Source organism: Carcharodon carcharias, chromosome 17, assembly GCF_017639515.1.
Source record: "Carcharodon carcharias isolate sCarCar2 chromosome 17, sCarCar2.pri, whole genome shotgun sequence".
In the NCBI taxonomy this organism is placed as follows: Eukaryota; Metazoa; Chordata; class Chondrichthyes; order Lamniformes; family Lamnidae; genus Carcharodon; species Carcharodon carcharias.
In genome coordinates, this window is record NC_054483.1 from 66806218 (window position 1) to 66824744 (window position 18527).

At 47.2% G+C, this 18527-nt stretch overlaps 1 protein-coding gene across 1 annotated transcript in view; it reads right to left on the minus strand.

The window, feature by feature from the left end:
• Nucleotides 1-8334: 8334 nt before the first annotated feature.
• Nucleotides 8335-18527, minus strand: part of eno4 (enolase 4) — a 545628-nt gene continuing 535435 nt past the window's right edge. The window contains exon 17 of the mRNA XM_041209277.1: nucleotides 8335-8463. Within this exon, the coding sequence (XP_041065211.1) occupies nucleotides 8335-8463 (129 nt within the window). The remainder of the gene's footprint in view (nucleotides 8464-18527) is intronic.

Here is an 18527-nt window from a genome sequence, read left to right on the forward strand (position 1 = left end):
CCGCTCTGACATTTGTATCACCCAATCCCTCCTCAAAGCCACTAGCAACTAACCTTACTTTATGAGGCCCATCTGCAAGGACTTTTTTCAGTACAAATCCACCTATGGGCAGAATTTCCCCAGAATTGCACTAAGTGCGGTAGCGGGCGGGTAAAATAGAGGCCAGCCCGCCGATGGAAATGGCGGGTTTTCACACCGTATCTTCCTGAGCCTGCTTCATTATTTATGCATTCCTGGGAAACACACCATTTCCATGGTGGGTGGGCTCTCATTGGCCCACCTGCCATCACCCTGCTGTTGCATCACGCCAGCCGCCATCTTTAAAAGGCAGCCGCCAACAAAAGCGCTCATTGTCACTAGTTCACCACCATAGTCCGGGAGACATAGCCAGCAAAGGCAAAAAGACTGCAGCACTCCGCTTCAACAACAGGTCCCTTAAGTGACTGCTGGATGCCGTGGAGGCCCGAACGGATTTGTTTTACTCCTGCTTTGGCCGCAGAATGGATAGCAATATCACCAATCCAGCTTGGGATGCAGTGGCAGCGGTGGTCAGAGCAAACACCCTGCAAAGGAGGACAGCCACCCAGTGCTGCAAAAGGATAAATGATCCCCTCCGTTCCACCAGGGTAAGTCACTCTTTTCACCATTCCCAACTCTCACACTCACAAACCATCACACATCCACTCACTCACTCACTCTGCCACTGCAAGGGACATCACGATTCACTCTTTCAAACACACCATCATTGTCCTCATCCTGTCCATGGGACCACTCACCACCCACACAGGCCAGGCATACTTGTCATCTGGCCCGGCAGGCATCCTGAAACACTCTCTCCATCTCTATCCATGCAGGACAAACTGGCTCACAACAGGAGGGAAAGGTCGCAGACAGGTGTAGGGATGCTGGAGATCAAAGTTCTGACAGAATTCAAAAACAGACCCATCCAGCTGGCCGGCGATGACCAGGACTGGTCCTGTGCTGATGGTGAGGTCAGCGCTGCTCTACCAAATGAGGGTCCAGCAGTGCAACATCCATCAGATAACCATGCCGTGAGTGATGTGTTCTCTTTCACAGGCCACTGCCTAGCACTAATTATCTCCCCTTGCATTCGCAGGTACATCTGCCAAACAGCCAACAGAGTCCATGACCCAGGGCCTCTGAAGAAACCTCTGAAGAGGAATCTGGAGGCACCTTCCCTGAAGTCCCATCACAGTGCTCACCCACACCTTCCACCAGCGCAGAGACACACACCTTGGTGAGACCTAGCTTTAGAGTAGCCTCAGGATCACAATCTGGTGAGCACATCGCACTTTCTGATCCACAGCGGGCGGAGGCTGGGAATTCCCAGGTCCCTGGCATTCAGGACTGCTCGATGCCAGATCATTGCCGAGTCTGAATCAGATGACGAGCCTCTGGACTCAGTCATGTCACAGTTGCTGGAGGTGCAAAGGCAAGCTAGGGAACAACAGGAAGGGATGTCTGTTGCACTCCTTGGATTGTAAGGCACGATGGAGGAGTCCATCCGTCTTCAGGCTGAGGTGATAGCGCCGGCATTGCAATGCACTGAGGTCAATACTGGCAGGATGGCAGCGGCCATAGAGACCTTGGTCCAGGACATTACTCCTGCACTGCTGCACTAACTCCATTGCCGATGCTATAGTTGGGCTCTAACAGTGTGTATGCGAGAGGGGTGCTAGGCAGTTTGATTTCACTCCAGCTACCCCATCCGCTCACGGAGTCAGCCAAGGGCCCTCAGGCACCCAAAAGGAGGATCAGCAGGTGCACACTCCAGAGCCATCCATCCAGGTGACTCTGGGAGTGACCAGCCCATCCAAATCCTATCCTGCTGTGACCCCCGCAGATCCAGCTTCACAGGCTGAGGAGGATGCCACTGCCACACAGCAGGACCCTGAGAGCGTCCGGGGCCCTCCAGGTCTCGACCCGGCAGAGGACGCCCACCAAAGTCATCGCAGACAGGGTGTCACAGTCAGCTGCCTCCACCTCCGCTATGGATGTCCTGGGAGCAGCAAGATGTAGCGGCAGGGTTAGGGGAGTTGAGAAGAATTAGTTGCACAGCCTGAGCTGTGATTGATCACTTGTACATACTGTTGCTTATTGTCAATAAACCGCTAAGAATGTCTTCCTGCCTATGGCTCCTTGTTCTGATGAGCAGTGTTCTTGTCACTCAGATGTGAAACCTTTCTGCACAAGATAAAAGGCAAGTGTCTCAGCGCAGGGCTTCTTTGCTGTGCTCTGCAGTGAGGGTCCAGCCTCAACTCCCTGGAAACATCACTGATGCCTGCACCTCGGCAGTGCTGGTCATTGCTGCCAGAATGTAGTGGGCAGGCGCCACAGTGTCCTCTCATACTCTCTATATACTCTCAGCACCTTTAAGGTGGGGCTGGCCCCCATCGCACCAGCATCTGTGACTAGTGATGCTGTGCACCAGCTCCTGAAGGGTTGAGCTGCTGAAGTCGGACACAGCATCAGATGCATCTAAAGTTTCATGGCTGTATCTCTGAAATGGCCCTGATCATGAAGCACAAGCGAGCTGCCCTTGGCCAGACAGGAGTCAGACATTCTCAGAGGCTATGTGAAGACCTATGGAGTGTCCTTACTGCATGTTGTCATCATCCCCCAGCGATCGAGTGACTATTAGGGCCTCCATTGCATCTTCATAACAAGAGCATTCTCACAGAGGGTATTGGCGCTGCGATAAGCCAGACTGGAGTCAAATGTTCACAACTGTGATGTGAGGATCTGTGGGGATACCTCACTGCATGTCGTCATCATCCTCCACAAATCTGGCAGCTATGAGAGCCTCCCGAGTGCATCTGCCTTGTTTAGCCAGTGTGAAAGCCTCATCCCCGTTGTCGTCACTACCGAGCACCCCTCACCCTCACTGGCGTCTTCCTCATTGGAGGAGATATGCAGCTCCTCCATCTCCTCTTCAGCCAGCTCCTCTCCCCATTGCAGCGCCAGGTTGTAAAGGGTACAGCAGACGATGAGGATGCGTGACGCCCACTGCAGACTGTATTGCAGGGCTCCACCAGACCGGACCAGGCACCAGAACTGCATCTTCAGCATCCTGATGGTCTGCTCCACCAAGTTGCGAGCTGCTGCATGAGCCTCATTATGGTGTTGTTCTGCTGCAGTTTTAGGCTGCTACACGGGTGTCATCAGCCACACCCTCTATGAATAGCCCTTGTCCCCAAGTAGCCAACTCTGCAGCCTCTGTGGACCCTGGAAGACTGTAGGGATCTGTGAGCAACTTAGGATGTAGGCGTCGTGCGCACTCCCTGGAAATCATGTGCATACCTGCAGGATGCGTTTCTGATGGTTGCATACCAGCTGCACATTCAGTGAGTGGAAGCCCTTGCAACTGATGAAGTCCACTGAGTGTAGGGATGGAGACTTGAGTGCCACTTGAGTGCAGTCAATTGCATCCTGCACATGTGGGAATCCTGAGATCAGGGCAAATCCAATGGCCCTTGCATCCTGGCTGTCCTGGTCCCAGGAGAAGTGCACAAGGTTGTGTGCCATGGAGAAATGGCATCTGTGTCCTCATGTATGCATTCGTGGGTGGCGGATTTTGAAATCCCACAGAGGTCACCTGTGGAGTCCTGAAAGGAGCCACTGGCATCAAAATTGAGCACGATGGTCACTTTCACAGCCACTGACAGTGGATGCCCTCCATGTCCCCTTGGCACCAAGTCCTGCAGTAAGTGGCAGATGTGAGCCTCCAGGTCCCCAGGCATGTGCAGTCGTTGGTGACACTGGTTCTGAGTTATCTGCAGGAATAGCAGGCGGTGTCTATAGACCCTGGGTGTCACTAGGCATTGACCAGCCACAGCTTGCTTTTGCTCCTGGGCAGCGTGTGCAGGAGCCGCTGCTGCCCCTTTTTCATGAGGTTGCTGCTCCTGCCTTTGCACGGCCAGGTGCCTCAGTCACTATTTCTTCCGTCTTCTACGGCCTCTGTAGACCATCAGGCATACAGCTAGGTCACCAGGATCCACGATCCTGACGTGGTCCTCTTGCAGCATGCAAGAGAGAAACATGGTTATCATGGCTGTACTTAGCATCTTTCCTGGCCCTTTGTGACCGCCCCTTAACGCTTCCTGGAGAGTGTTGGTCACCCTCGGATGGCCAGAGATGAGTGCACTGCATGGCTGCCCTGTCAACCTGTGGCATAGGAGACAGTGGTCCGAACCAGGATGCTGAGATTGCAAGGGGGTGTGAGCGCCTCCAACAGTGACTGCTACGTGGCCAGCGTTGGTGAGGAGATTGTACAATGTGTGCAGTCCAACTGCTCTGTGGTCCAATAAAGTGGTGGCGGACTCGAAGTCTGTGCTGGTGGTGTGGGGTTGGGGTTGTAGGGTAAGGTATGAAGCGCTTGCTGGCCCTTTGGTGCCTCCTCGTTGCTTTTTTGGGCGGGCAGGCTAGAAACCTGACCCCAATCATATCACTGTGGCTGCACCTGATCTGTCTTAGTTGCAGAGGCAAAGTCAGTTTATAAGGTGTCCCTAATGGTAGCCACTTCCTTTGTGTTCCCACCTTGATTTCCTGTGTGCAGGATGCAGCACCAGGGCAGCACTCAACCAACCACCCTAATGCCTCCCTCACCGCGCCCCCACCCCCCCCCTCCCCCACCGCCTCAGCAGTCACCTCCAAGGCTGGCCAGCACTTGCTCCCAGACACCATACCACACCACCACACCACACCACCCCCCCCCAACTTCATGCTGTCGTGAAACATGTCATGCCATATTTTCCGCATATGCCACCTATCACACCCGCCGCCAGAGGCTCAGAAAATTCCACCCTATGTGACAAAGCTGGGTGACCATTATCTGGCACCTTGTTAATAAACTCTAAACTCTCTCCAACTATCTCACTCTCTTTATTTTGCCTGTTTTATTAGTTTATCCCCAAGCATATTGGCAGTGACTGCACAATCATGAGGACTTCTGCTTCTGGTTCTGTTGTGTGACTGTTCCATTGTCTTTATTTCATTGTCTAATTATTCAGGCTAGGCCTCTACTTTCACGTTTATATTTGTCAGAACTACCACTTTGAGATTTCTCACTGGGACTGTTGAAGGTTCATTCTCTGGTGCATGACCATTTCTGATGCAAGAGTCCCTTCTGGACTCTCTTATCAGTACTTGCACTGCTCTTTCTTACTTTCCACTCTTCCACCTCATTCTGCCAGTCCATGAACCTCGCTCCTTGGCCATCATCCTGAACATTCAACCAATATATAAACTTCCCAGTAACTTTTCCTGCATATCCCACAATTGTTGTATCACTCCATTCACTAGGCCCCGCTGGAAAATGTCACCAGGGGACTCTGGGCAATTGGCCTGGGGCTGTGATAGCTCTGTCATGTGTATCACGATCACTCATTTTACTAAATTCCAGCCCATGATTTACCATATTCTGTTCCTCAAGACCTTCATCACAAAACACATGAGCATGAAAAATGTGAAATCTATAAAAAGAATCAAAGAGCATCACATTATCATCATCACACACACACAAGCACATGCATGCACACACAAACACACACACAAGTCCACATTCACACATTTAAAGTGCCTCATTTACATCTAAAAGCTGCTCGGATTCCCAGATTTTATAATCAGTTCTGATTATTTGCAAAGAGTGAACCTTAACAGTTTGATCGCCATGTTTGATCAGTACTGTCTGATCATGATGGTCTATGATCTTACCAGAGCCTTTCCATTCCTTATGACCCTCTCTTTTATAATATGCCAAATCTCCTGAATTAAACTCTGCCTCAGGTAGTCTCATGTGATGCCTTAATGCTCTTTGAATTTTTCCTGAGACCTGAAACTTGATGAAAGCCTGACTCCTTGAATGTAAAGCATTCAAGTGTATAGAAAAAATGGAACTGATTGTAACCCATTCTAGAACAGGAAGACTACCACACAGAACAGAAAGCAATTTGGGATTTTGCCCATAGGCTAATTGATAGGGACTATATCTGGAGCGACTTCTTTGCGTGAATTGCCCATATCAACGTAATTGTCAACTTTGTAGTCTGGTTGATCAGCTAAAATTTTATGCACCATTTCACTGCATGATTCCTTTCGCAAAGTCCATTATTGAAAAGCTGTGGTGTTCATGACCATGATATTCGTATTTTCACACGTCTCTGAACTTGGCCATTGGCAAATTTTCCTTCATTATCATTAAATATTTTGTGTTGGTGTGCCAAGTCTCGTCCATCCTATTTCCTCATGATTTTGTCTATAATTATCCTTTTAGCCTTATTATGTATTATGGTAGAAAGATTCAATCTAATTGCCAGGCATATAAAATGTAGGATGAACATACTAACGGGCAGAATTATCCCCCCCGTTATGGGGGGGGGGCAAGTTCAGCAGCGGGTGCACTTCCGATTGGTGCCCCCGACTGGGGGCAGGCCAATTAAGGCCCACCCAGCGTCCCATCCACCAGGAAGTGCTCTCTGTACGGGCAGGGGGGAGGATTCCCTCAGCCAAGAGTGTGCTCTTTCGTGCATGCACACGAAAAAGTGCACTCATCTCCCTAAGGCTAAGTGCTGCCTCAGGGAGATCAGCACCAAGTTCACAAATGGTAAATGTAGAGAAATAAAATTTCCTCGACATGTCCCTTCATGTGACACTGTCACATGAGTTGGGACATGCCCATCACTTTTAATTAAACTTTTATTAAATTTTTAAAAACCTACATGAAACCTCATCCCATCCTTGCATGAGATTTCATGCTTTATCTGAAGCTCGCCAGGACTCCCGGCCTGCCCACCAACGTTAAGGTTGGACAGATAGGTCCATTAACTAGTATAATTAGTTTTTAAATGGCCTTAATTGACCATTCACAGGTCGGCGGGTGCACAGCTGATTCAGCTGCGCCCCCGCTGACCTGAAAATTGAAATGATGCTGGGTGATGTTGGGAGTTCCGCCCGACATCATCCCGCGTCATTTTATGCGTTGGCGAGCGGGGGGCGGGCCCTGCCCCCCCACTTGCCGACCTCAATATCCTGGCCTATATCTTTGTTCCATCCCTTTAGATCCATGGCAACTGCCTCATTAAAGTAACATGTGAATGAAAGGCTTACAATATGCTGTGATGATGTTCTTTGATTCTTTTTACAGTTTTCACATTTCCCATTAACCTCTTCTAAGAGTCTCGCATACTCTTCATCAACTACACCTGAAGGGTGTTCTGTGGAAGGGTCATGAGGACTCGAAACGTCAACTCTTTTCTTCTCCGCCGATGCTGCCAGACCTGCTGAGTTTTTCCAGGTAATTCTGTTTTTGTTTTGGATTTCCAGCATCCGCAGTTTTTTGCTTTTACGATAATGTCTTGACTGGGTGAACTGCAGAATAATTGACTTCCATAAAATAGTTGTCTAATCATGCTCCATGTCAAGTTTTGATATTTGCCTTTTTCATAACATGTTTATGCAACAGCATATATAACAGCATAGAGTACATCAGTATTTATAAAATCACTTACTCGAGTTGTTATATATGGATTATAACTCTCTTTAGTGCTCTCATTGGGTTGTCACTACCAACCAAAAGCTTTATACTCTTTAACCTTTCAACAATCCTTACTACTTACTGAATCAAGATAAGATTTTAACCAATCTGTCCCGCATACTATTGAAATACAAGTACTACCAGCGTCTGCATTGATCTCAGGATCAAAACTTCTTGTGATCAGTGTAATTTGTTCGAATCATTATTATCTTCATCTCCTTCCTCAAAGTTCTCTTTATCATGTGTCATTTTGAGGACCCTGCCTCTTCACTTTGGGCAGTTCATCACATCATAATACATCAGATTACCACACCTGAATCACATATTACCACACCTGAATCACATATTAACTGTTCCTTTGGCATTCCTGGGATTCATTCACCCATTATTTTTGTTTCAATTTTGTCTTCAGATGTTATAGCCGGATCTACTCAAGGTGCTCTCATCCTTGCCTGTTTAATCCTTCTGCTATATTGATGCCTGCATCCAGTATCTGGACTATTTCAATATCTGGCAATCATTGAACCTACTATCCTTTGTGTCACCACAGAATGTCTCATTTTTTGCATGAAGGCTGAAGGAAATGACTGGTACCCTAAGGCAGCAGACATCTGATCCAACAGAGTCTCCTCTGAAATTAGAACACCGGTTAGAACCAGTTTCCTGCCCATGAGGCAGCTTGGCATAATATAGTAATTTAAATACTAGTGTCAATCCAGGGATCCCCAAATTGAACTCCATCAATCTTTAATTTCATCTGTTAAAGTCCATGATATGTTCTTCTATGGAATGATCATCTGTTTCTCATGATCTATCAAATTCTGCCCATGCCTCTTTGGCATTTTATAGATCATCTTGTAAATTTCATCCAAGAACTCTAATAGAATGTCCAAACCTTCATCAACATCCAACTGATGGATATTCATCTCACAGGAAATTGAGCATGAAATGTGTTATTGCATTTCCTGGCTCATAGTTGATGGCTTTACCTCTTGAGTCATCAGAGGAGCCACTGATGACTTTTCTAGTCTATATTTCTTTAGCATTTGTTTGTACAAAATATTTGATTAAACCAAAGAGTAGTCAATAGCATTCTAAATAGAATAACTGAATAACTGTGCATGTGATCAGAGAAGCCTTGTACTCCAATCTGGTGACAGCTGTAACTGCTGATGATTTGACTATTTTACACCGACAAAGTTGAAGAGAAATAAGAGTTGTTTATGTCATCATTCAGTGCCTTTTATCATAAAAATGCTTCATTCATACTAGCATATTTTCAAAAATTCCATGAAAGCGTGTTGCTTGCCAGGATATATGGTAACGAGGATATCTATCGTAATAATTACATTTAATTTTTAGCATAACAAACCGAGCATTGTCTTTGAAGGCAGCAGTGATGATTATATTTCCATTTTTTGTAGATGAATTATAGTTTAGGTCTATCATTTTCAATCAGAAATGATAGCTGAAAGCATTTATTAAGGCCTATTTTGGCAATCCATCAATACCTGGATTGCTGCCATGTACTAATGCAAGCTCCCTGCTGTGAGAATATAGTTATGATTTGATTCTCCAAATGTGTACCATTTTCTCAGAGCAATGACTAAGCACCATATTTATCCACAATTTGTACTATAATACAAGCAAAACAAAACGTGCATTGTACTTAAAGCAGGGAAGATCTGTCAGTAATTGAGTAAATCATGCAAAAATTGTATTACAGATCAAATATATATTAACAGTAATGTATGCATTGTCACTAATGGTAAAATAGAATACCAGCTTACCTGGGAATTTTAAAAAATTTAACTTGAATTGAAATTGCAGGAAGTGTCACCAAATTAGACATGACTGGACTGTATCAGGAACCTGCATGCTGCTTAAATTATGCATATTATTTCTTCTGGATGTTGGAGCTCTTAACCAAAATCTGTGACTAATAATCTACAGTTTACTTGTTCACAGTTTATGGTAAATATTCCACAGCAAGAAATCATTCAGCTAACTGATCCTAAAAGCTAGCAAATAAATTCAAGAGAATTTTTTTTCAATGGAGATTTATAGCTGTCACTGCTCTGATTATAATAGATCAGGAAACTGGACCGTTATCTTCTTGAGTTTCAAACAATGAGAGGTGATCTCATTGAAACTTACAAAGTTTCAGAGGGTGACAGAGTACATGTAAATAGGCTGGTGAGCCTAGAGCCAGAGGACCCAGCCTCAGAATTTGGGGCAAGCCATTTAAGACTGAGATCAGGAGGAATTTCTTCACTCAGAGGGTGAGAGCTGTGGACCTTAATCGTTCAGTATGCTCAAGACAGAAATTGATAGTGTGAAAAAGTAGCGTTTGAGGTGGATGTTCAGTCATGATCTAATTGAATGGTGGAACAGGTTCGATGTACCGAATGATCTACTCCTGCTCCCATACTCCTATGATCCTATATTGGTTTTCTTCAGGAACCATATGAACACATTAACATCTGGTGACTATGTGCAGTTTAATGTAGAAATCAAGAACTTGCTGTTTAAGTTGCCCTCAAGATGCTGCACAATATTGGTACCTTGCCAAGAAACATGGCATTCAAACACATGGAATGGCATTAAGTTGCTGTTCTTAGGTGATATATATCCACTAAAACTTTTGAGAAGAATTTAAGGCTTGTCTATTCCAGCATCAGTATCCTTTTAATGGCATGACATGTCTTAATTGCTGCCAAAACATGGGCTGTAACTTCTGAACTGCAGAGCAGCATCATTTGGGGAGGGTACCCTAAAGATGTGCTGGGGAATCCCCTTTGTAAGTTCACAGTTAAGGTTTGCATGGCAATTGCCTGGAAGTGGGTACTTCCCCAGGGTAATTGTCCTGCAATGGGAACTATTCAAAAAATGCGATTTAAATCGCAAACTTTGGATGGTTCTGACTGGGTTACACCAAAAGTTACACAGAAAAAGTTAGAAGAATTAAAACCTCTTCTAACTTCTGGTTCACTAATGCACAGGCCCACACCAACTCCCCACAGGACTCCCCGCACATCTTTGAACCCACAGGGGATTCCCCCCAGTACACCCCCAGCCCCCACCAAGGGACTACACCACTCCCTCGACTCCACAGCCCAGCAATCTCCCTCCAACCCATCGACTACCCCCCCCACCTGATGAAAACTCCCCTCACCCCCAAGACACTACAACCCCCAATGGGAACTCCCCACAACCCCACGGATTCCCCTCAACCCCACAGGGACTCTTTCCCCCCGCCACCCGGCCAGGCCCAACACTCACCCCCAACCACCCCGAGGCCCAACCCGACCCAGCCCTCCCCTCCCGAGGACTGACACTAACAACCCCTCCACAAGCCCAGTCTGACCTGACACTCCTCTACCCCGAGGCCTGACCCAACACCATCCTCCAAGGCACAACCAGACCCAACCCCACCTCCCCAGATGCCCAACCCAACAACCCCACTATCCCAAGGCCCGACCTCACACTACCTACTCTGCCCCCACGGCCCGACAACCTCCCCAGCACAGTGAGGGCCAACCACTCCCCAAGGCCCAACACCTCAAGGACCGACCTGACAATTCCCTCCCTGGTGCCTGACCTAACACAATCCAAACCACACCCGAGGCCCGAAAACCCCCCAACACCCACCCCGGGGTCCAACCTGACACGACACGACTCACATGTCCCCAAGGTCCGACTCTGAGCCCTTGTGTCCCGCCTCCGACCCCCCCGAGGCCTAAGCACACCCCCTTTCCAAGGCCTAACCAGACTCCCCTAAGGCCTGCCTCGCCTCTCCCCATGGCCCGACCTGACTAACCCCCTCCCGAGGTCCAACCTGACAACCCCCCCACTCACCCGCAGTCCGACCTGACATGACTTGCCAGCCATGTACCCCAAGATCCGAACCCAAGCACCCCATGTCCCACCCACCCAAGGCCTGACGCTCCTTCTCCAAGGCCCAACCAAGGCCCGATCTTACCCCTCAAGGCCCAACCCCACACCCCCCTGAGGCCCAACCCAACCCATCTGACCCATCCCCTCTCCCAAATCCTACCCATATACCTTATACACTGGCCTGCCAAGAACTTTTATAAGCTTCACTGGACCTTTAACTTACCTGGTTTATGGCAGCTAGTACCGTAAAAATATGGGCATGTCCTCCTTTGCCTCAACTGAGCTGCAATTTCATGCTGGGCTCCGGGATGCGTTGCACTACTGGCTTGGATTAGGTTGGAAGGTCAGGCGAGACAGGATTTCGGGTAAGAAACAAATAGCAGAGTGGTAACCGGACACTGATTGCCACTCTGAGGAAGTTCAGCTCCTGACTGAGTCTTCAGCTGCCTGTCTCAAAACTGCTCCTAAACTGACCGCCTGTTTCTGTTAGGAATCACACAGGTAAAACCCAAAGCAAAGGGATACCTCCCTGTATAACCTATTTCCATAGCAATGTGGCATATCTGGGATGTTCCAGATAGAAATCCAAACTAATAAATTTTACCTGAAAACATCCCTTGGATTATGCGACAGACATGAATAATTTAAACCCCTAATGGAGGCAGCTGTAGGCATCACATCTCCACCACGACTCAAACATCTAGGGCGGAATGTTCTGTGCCTGCTGGCGTCAGGCGTCATGGTGGGTGTGAGCAGACAACTTGGCGGGAAGGCCAAAAATTGGTTTCATTAAGTCATGAAACCAGTTTGCAATCATCCACTCCACCCAAGAATGGCAGGCTGCATATCCTGCTGCCGCATGTCGGGAACTTCATTGTAATACATCTGTATATCATTATAAGCCCAGCTTGCCAGAACCATCCCCCCAATTTCAAGTGTGACATGTAGAAGTTGGAACTTTCTGTCAGGGCCTTGCTCACGTCACGGACATCCGAGGAGCAGAAGATGCTGGAGCCCTACAGCAGCAGGACCCTGGAGGAACATGCATCGCATGCTGGGTGGATTTTCATGGACATAGCTCTACCGTGAAGCAGCTCAGGAAAGGTAGAATGTCACCGTTGAGGCTCTGCTTCGGGACATCAGTGTCCTGGCCATGGTCTGCTATGAATGATCATCAAGGGGGTGGAGAGGAACGTATGTTTCAGGGTGTATGGTTGGGATGGGGGGGATCACGCTGAGAATGAGATAGGGCAAGGTGAACCGGTAAGGTGGGAGGGTGGGGATGCGATGGTTTCGGTAGAAGGGACGGCAAGAATGATTGGTGGGGGCTCGGAGGTCGGGGAAGTCAATGTGGATGGGGTGGGATTTTTGTGATAGTAGGGAATGTACACCTTCACCTGGACATCCTTGAAGGTAAAGAGTTTAGGCTGCTAGGTAATGGTGGGAAGGTGGAAGGTGATTCCAGGGGGGTTGACAGTGATGAGGGAAAGGATATGGGTGACTGGGGACAGGGAAAGGACAGGGGAGTTAAAGACAAATGTTACATGCACCATGCTTCTAAAGCCGAAAGTGGAAGGAGATTCGTGTTGGCTGGGAACAGGTGCTGCATGGGAGTGTGATCAGGGGGTGGGCGGAGACACAGGTCAGTTCAGATGGACAAATGAAAGAGAAGCCCAGCAGGCAGCATTGAAAATGCTCACATGATAGAGGAAGGACCCATGTGCATGGGGGAGTGCTTGCACAGGGCTCTGAAAGGCCCTGCCACACACAATTCTCCCTCCAGAATCAATCATGGGCTGGTTGCATGCAGCTGAACTGCTAGTAGGGAGGGATGTAGTGGGAGAACTTGCAAAGCCCGTCAATGAAGCTGAAAAACACCATTACATATTAATCAGCGAAAGAGACTATATTTTCAGATTATAGAGTGCCAAAATGTGTTCACCCGTACAACCAATTGTGATCAGAATTTCTTAATTTTCCTAGGCCTAACACTTTTAGGTGCTGCCCTGACATTTGCAACAGGAGTGGAGACAGCTTGTGCAATGGTTGGTCCTGATGAATTCGGTCTTCTAGACAGCCAAGGCCTTGGGGGCCCTGGCTTGCTTTGGCTGGCCTTCTGTGGGCCAACTGCTCCCTCTGTAGTGACAAAGGGTGAGGTTGAGGAGGTCACAGGCAAAGGGGACTTGGAGTGGGAGGATAGCCTCTGAGATTCCTGAGTGGATGACCAGTGGTGTCCAGCTGCCGCTCCTCCTACCTTCAGGTGTCCATGGGCCCTGGCCTGATTCCTTGAAGGGAAGAAACAGCTGGATTGGCATCGAGGTGCCTCACTTCCCTCTCACGTTGCCACTGCAGGAACTCACCCATGGCTACCATGATGGAGTGCAGGTCTGTGCGCATCTCCATGTTCTGCTGGACCAGGGTCTCTATGGCATCTGCCATCCTTTCCATGGAGAATTCCATACATGTAGGCACCACTTGATCAGAGAGCAAGCGGATGCACACCTCCAACTTGCGTGCCACTCTGTTGAGTGCTTCCAACATCTCTGTGTGATGTTCCCCCAGCATCTGCTGACTCTTCACGATGAGTTGGAAGGCCAAATCCAGAGACTCATCATCTGATTTGGACCTCACAGATGCCTCTTCCCTAGCAGTCCTCCAAGTGCAGGGAGCTTGGCTGAACCTGTCTCCTCCTGCTGTGGACAACTGTCCATGCAGTGACCAACAGATTGTGAACCTGAGCCTGCTCTAGATCTAGGTCCCACCGAGGTGTGTGTTTCTGCACTGGTGGAGGGTGTGGGTGAACGCTGTGATGGGTCTTCCAGGCTGCTAATTTCCAGCTCTTCAATGGAGGAAGTGAACTCTTGGCTGGAGGTGAGGACCTGACTGAAGCTGAGGGATGGGCTGGCTAAGGGTGTTGCTCGCTTGGCAGAGCTCCCTATGAACCAAAGTAGAGATAATTAGTGCATGACAGCAGAGTCAAAAGCAGGAGAAAGAGCACTCACATTTGCGTTGAGAGAGGGATGATGTGGTGCACGTTCCTCACATGGGTGTGGCCATGAACCTCACCAGTCCATGGTCCACATCCTCACCAGTCAATGCGATGGCACGCTCCTCAAAGTGAGCGAGGGGCCTAAGGGTCTGGGACCTCTCCCTGCTGTTGTCAGCTAGCTTCTCCTGCATGAAAACAGACGGTGAGAGTGTGAGCAGGACACACGGCACTGCATGGAATGTTTGAGCAAAGCCATGGACGGGATGAGGATGCACGCTCAAGAGGATATGAGCCTGACAGAGATGTGAGGGTGTGTGTGAGAGTTAGTGGTGTTGTTCCTTGAGGTGTGAGATTGATGTTGATGTGTGATGGGTTTGTGAGCGTGAGCCAATAGTGATGAGAAGAGTGACTTAACCTTGGCGGAACGGATGAGACCCATTTATCCTCTTTTGGCACTGGGTGGCTGTCCTGTTTTGTAAGGCGTTGGTGCTGACCACCGCTGCCATCGTGCATTCCCTCTATAGCAAGAACATCCTTCCTCAGATAAGGAGACCAAAACTGCACACAATATTCCAGGTGTGATCTGACCAGGGCCCTGTATAATTGCAGCAAGTCATCCCTACTCCTGTACTCAAATCCTCTCGCTGTGAAGGCCAACATACCATTTGCCTTCTTTACCGCCTGCCCCACCTGCACCTTCAGCGACTGGTGTACCAGGACATCCAGGTCTCACTACACATTCCCCTCTCTCAATTTATAGCTTACAGATAATAATCTGCCTTCCCGTTTTTGCTACCAAAGTGGATAACCTCACATTTATCCACATTATACTGTATCTGCCATGCAGTTGCCCACTCACTCAGATTGTCCAAATCACACTGAAGCATCTCTGCATCCTCCTCACAGCTCACCCTCCCACCCAGCTTTGTATCATCTGCAAATTTGGAGATATTACATTTAGTTCCCTCATCTAAATCATTAATATATATTGTGAATAGCTGGGGTCCCGGCACTGATCTCTGTGGTACCCCACTTGTCACTGCCTGCCATTCGGAAAAAGATCCATTTATTCCTACTCTTTGGTTCCTGTCTGCCAACCAGTTTTCTATCCATCTCAATATACTACCCCCAATCTCATGCGCTTTCATTTTACACACTAATCTCTTATGTGGGACTTTGTCGAAAGCCTTCTGAAAGTCCAATTAAACCACATCCACTGGCTCCCTCTTCATCAACTCTACTAGTTAAATCTTTGAAAAATCCCAGTAGATTTGTCAAGCATGATTTTCCTTTTGTAAATCCATGCTGACTCTGTCCGATTCTGCCACAGTTTTCCAAGTGTTCAGCTATTAAATCTTTTATAATGGACTCTAGAATTTTCCCCATTACCGACGTCAGGCTGACTGGTCTATAATTCCTTGTTTTCTCTCTACCTCCCTTTTCAAATAGTGGGGTTACATTAGCTACCCTCCAATCTGTAGGAACAGTTCCAGAGTCTATAGAATCTCAGAAGGTGGCCACAAATGCATCCACTATTTCGAGGATCACTTCCTTAAGTACTCTGGGATGTAGATTTTCAGGCCCTGGGGATTTATCAGCCATCAATCCCATCAATTTCTCCAACACCATTTCCCTACTAATACTGATTTCTTTCAGTTCCTCCCTCTCACTAAACCCTGTGTTCCCCAACATTTCTGGTATGTTATTTGTGTCCTTCTTTGTGAAGACAGAACCAAAGTATGTATTTAGTTGGTCAGCCGTTTCTTTTGTTAGGGGGGAAATAAAGGGATACAGTAATTATTAGAGGGAAATATAGGGACACAGTAAGGACTTATTGAAGGGAATGGATATTTTAACTGTTAACTGCTTACGCTTGGATATTTTAAGGCCAGGCTGGACAGAGAGAAATCTGAACCTTGCACATTCTCAGGGCTTGTGAGTATCAGCAAGGCCCTACTGGACGAAGAAGAATGCAAATATGATAGATTGGGTGTTTTGGGAGTCAGACTGGAGCCTTAGATTGAAAAACAACTAAGATTGAGCCTGTTTACAGCAGATAGGGAAAGAACAGTTTAGGTAGGAGGGAAGTTCTCTGCCTGGGTGAAAAACAAATAAGGACATACAGTGCACGTACTTGTTACCAGACTTGAAGTTCCTCACCCCTGGAACCATTCTCATGAACCTTTTCTGCACTATCTCTAATGAAGCATCTGCCTTTTCATTTCTGTTATCCTCTCCACTATAATTAGAGTCTTGTTCACTACATTCAGATATCCTTCCAACCCTCATATGCGTTTATAAACAATAGTTATCTGCCACCTAGGTGTTTGCGAGTTAAATTATAGCTATCAGCAAAACAGAAGCTTCCTTTATATTAGAGAGTTTACAGTCCTCTTGGTGTGCCCTAATTCCTGCTGGTACACTTTTTAAAATTCCTCCACTTGCCTCATATTAGCAAAACTCTGTTCAATTTTCATTAAATGATACCAAAGGTCAAAAACCATTTCATTTTCCCTAGCAAATTTTACAAACATTTGATTTTGTCTTTTCCTTAGATTTTTAAAAATATTTTTAAAATTAACATCCATTTCTCACATAACCTCTTGGCTAGCTGATCTTGTTGCTCTTCCAACTGTGCCTGCAGCTCACTGGTACTATCCCAACTGACACAAATGGAACAGTTTGCCATATTATGTTACCATGTCCCCAGTGACAAAATAGTTCTACAACACTAAATGGATAATTTTGGCACTGGAAAATATCAAGGAAAATAACAAAAAACAGAAGAGATGCAAAACAGGCTACTGATTCAGCATCACCCATATCACACTTTCCCACAAAGTACAAATATCCCACGTTGTTTACACTGATGAAGAATGATCATTTGAGTTAGGTATTGAATGTTTTGGGAAACTGTATTCAATATGACTCTTGATATTTTATGCTTTAATTCTAAAATTGAAGATTTCCAATCGCTATTAACATATGCACAATTTAAATTAGCCTGAGCCACATCGATCAGGAAAAGTTTGATCCCTATTCTGGGCTGAGCTACCTCATCTATTCAGGACAGCAGGAGGTTTGCTACAATTGTCCTCTGCTGAAAACTGAACATGAACATTGGGTAAAGATCGTTTTGGGTTTGGATGGTGAATAGCCTGCTGCCACTCACTATCTAGGCTTATATTAAGAATGACCATTTAGGCTAGGTACTAGAAGGTTGATATTGCACATTGATATTGTACTGGGAGATGGTGCTGTAGTGGTAATGTCACCGGCCTAGTAATCCTTAGGCCCAGGCTGATGCTCTGGGGATATAGGTTCAAATCCCACCATAGCAGCTGGTGGAGCTTGAATTCTACTAATACATCAGGAATTAAAAGCTAGCCTAATGGTGACCATGAAGCTATTGTTGATTGTCATAAAAACCCATCTGGTTCACTAATGTTTTTTAGCGAAGGAAATATCTACCGTCCTTACCTGGTCTGTCCTACGTGTGACTCCAGGCCCACAACAATGTGGCTGATGTTTAAATGCCCTCTGAAATGGCCCAGCAAGCCATTCAGTTGTATCAAACTGCCAAAAGGTCTACAGAAAGGAATGAAACCGAACTGAGTACCCGGCGTCAACTAAGGCACCGCACATGACAATGGCACACACAGCTCTGTTGACCCTGCGCAGCCCTCCGTACTAACATCTGGGGGCTTGTGCAAAATTGGGAGAGCTGTCCCACAGACTAATCAAGTCATAGTCATGACAGCCTGACATAGTCATACTCACTGAATCATACCTTAATGACAAATGTCCCAGACACCACCATCACCAGACGTGGCGGCAAAGTGGTGTCCAGTCGTGAGGGAGTTGCCCTGGGAGTCCTCAACATCAACTCTGGACCCCATGAAGTTTCGTGGCATCAGGTCAAACATGGGCAAGGAAACCACCTACCATCCACCCTCAGCTGATAAATCAGTACTCCTCCATTTTTAACATCACTTGGAGGAAGCACTGAGGGCGGCAAGGGAATAGAATGTACTCTGGTTTGGGGACTTCAATGTCCATCACCAAGAACGGCTTGGTAGCACCACTGCT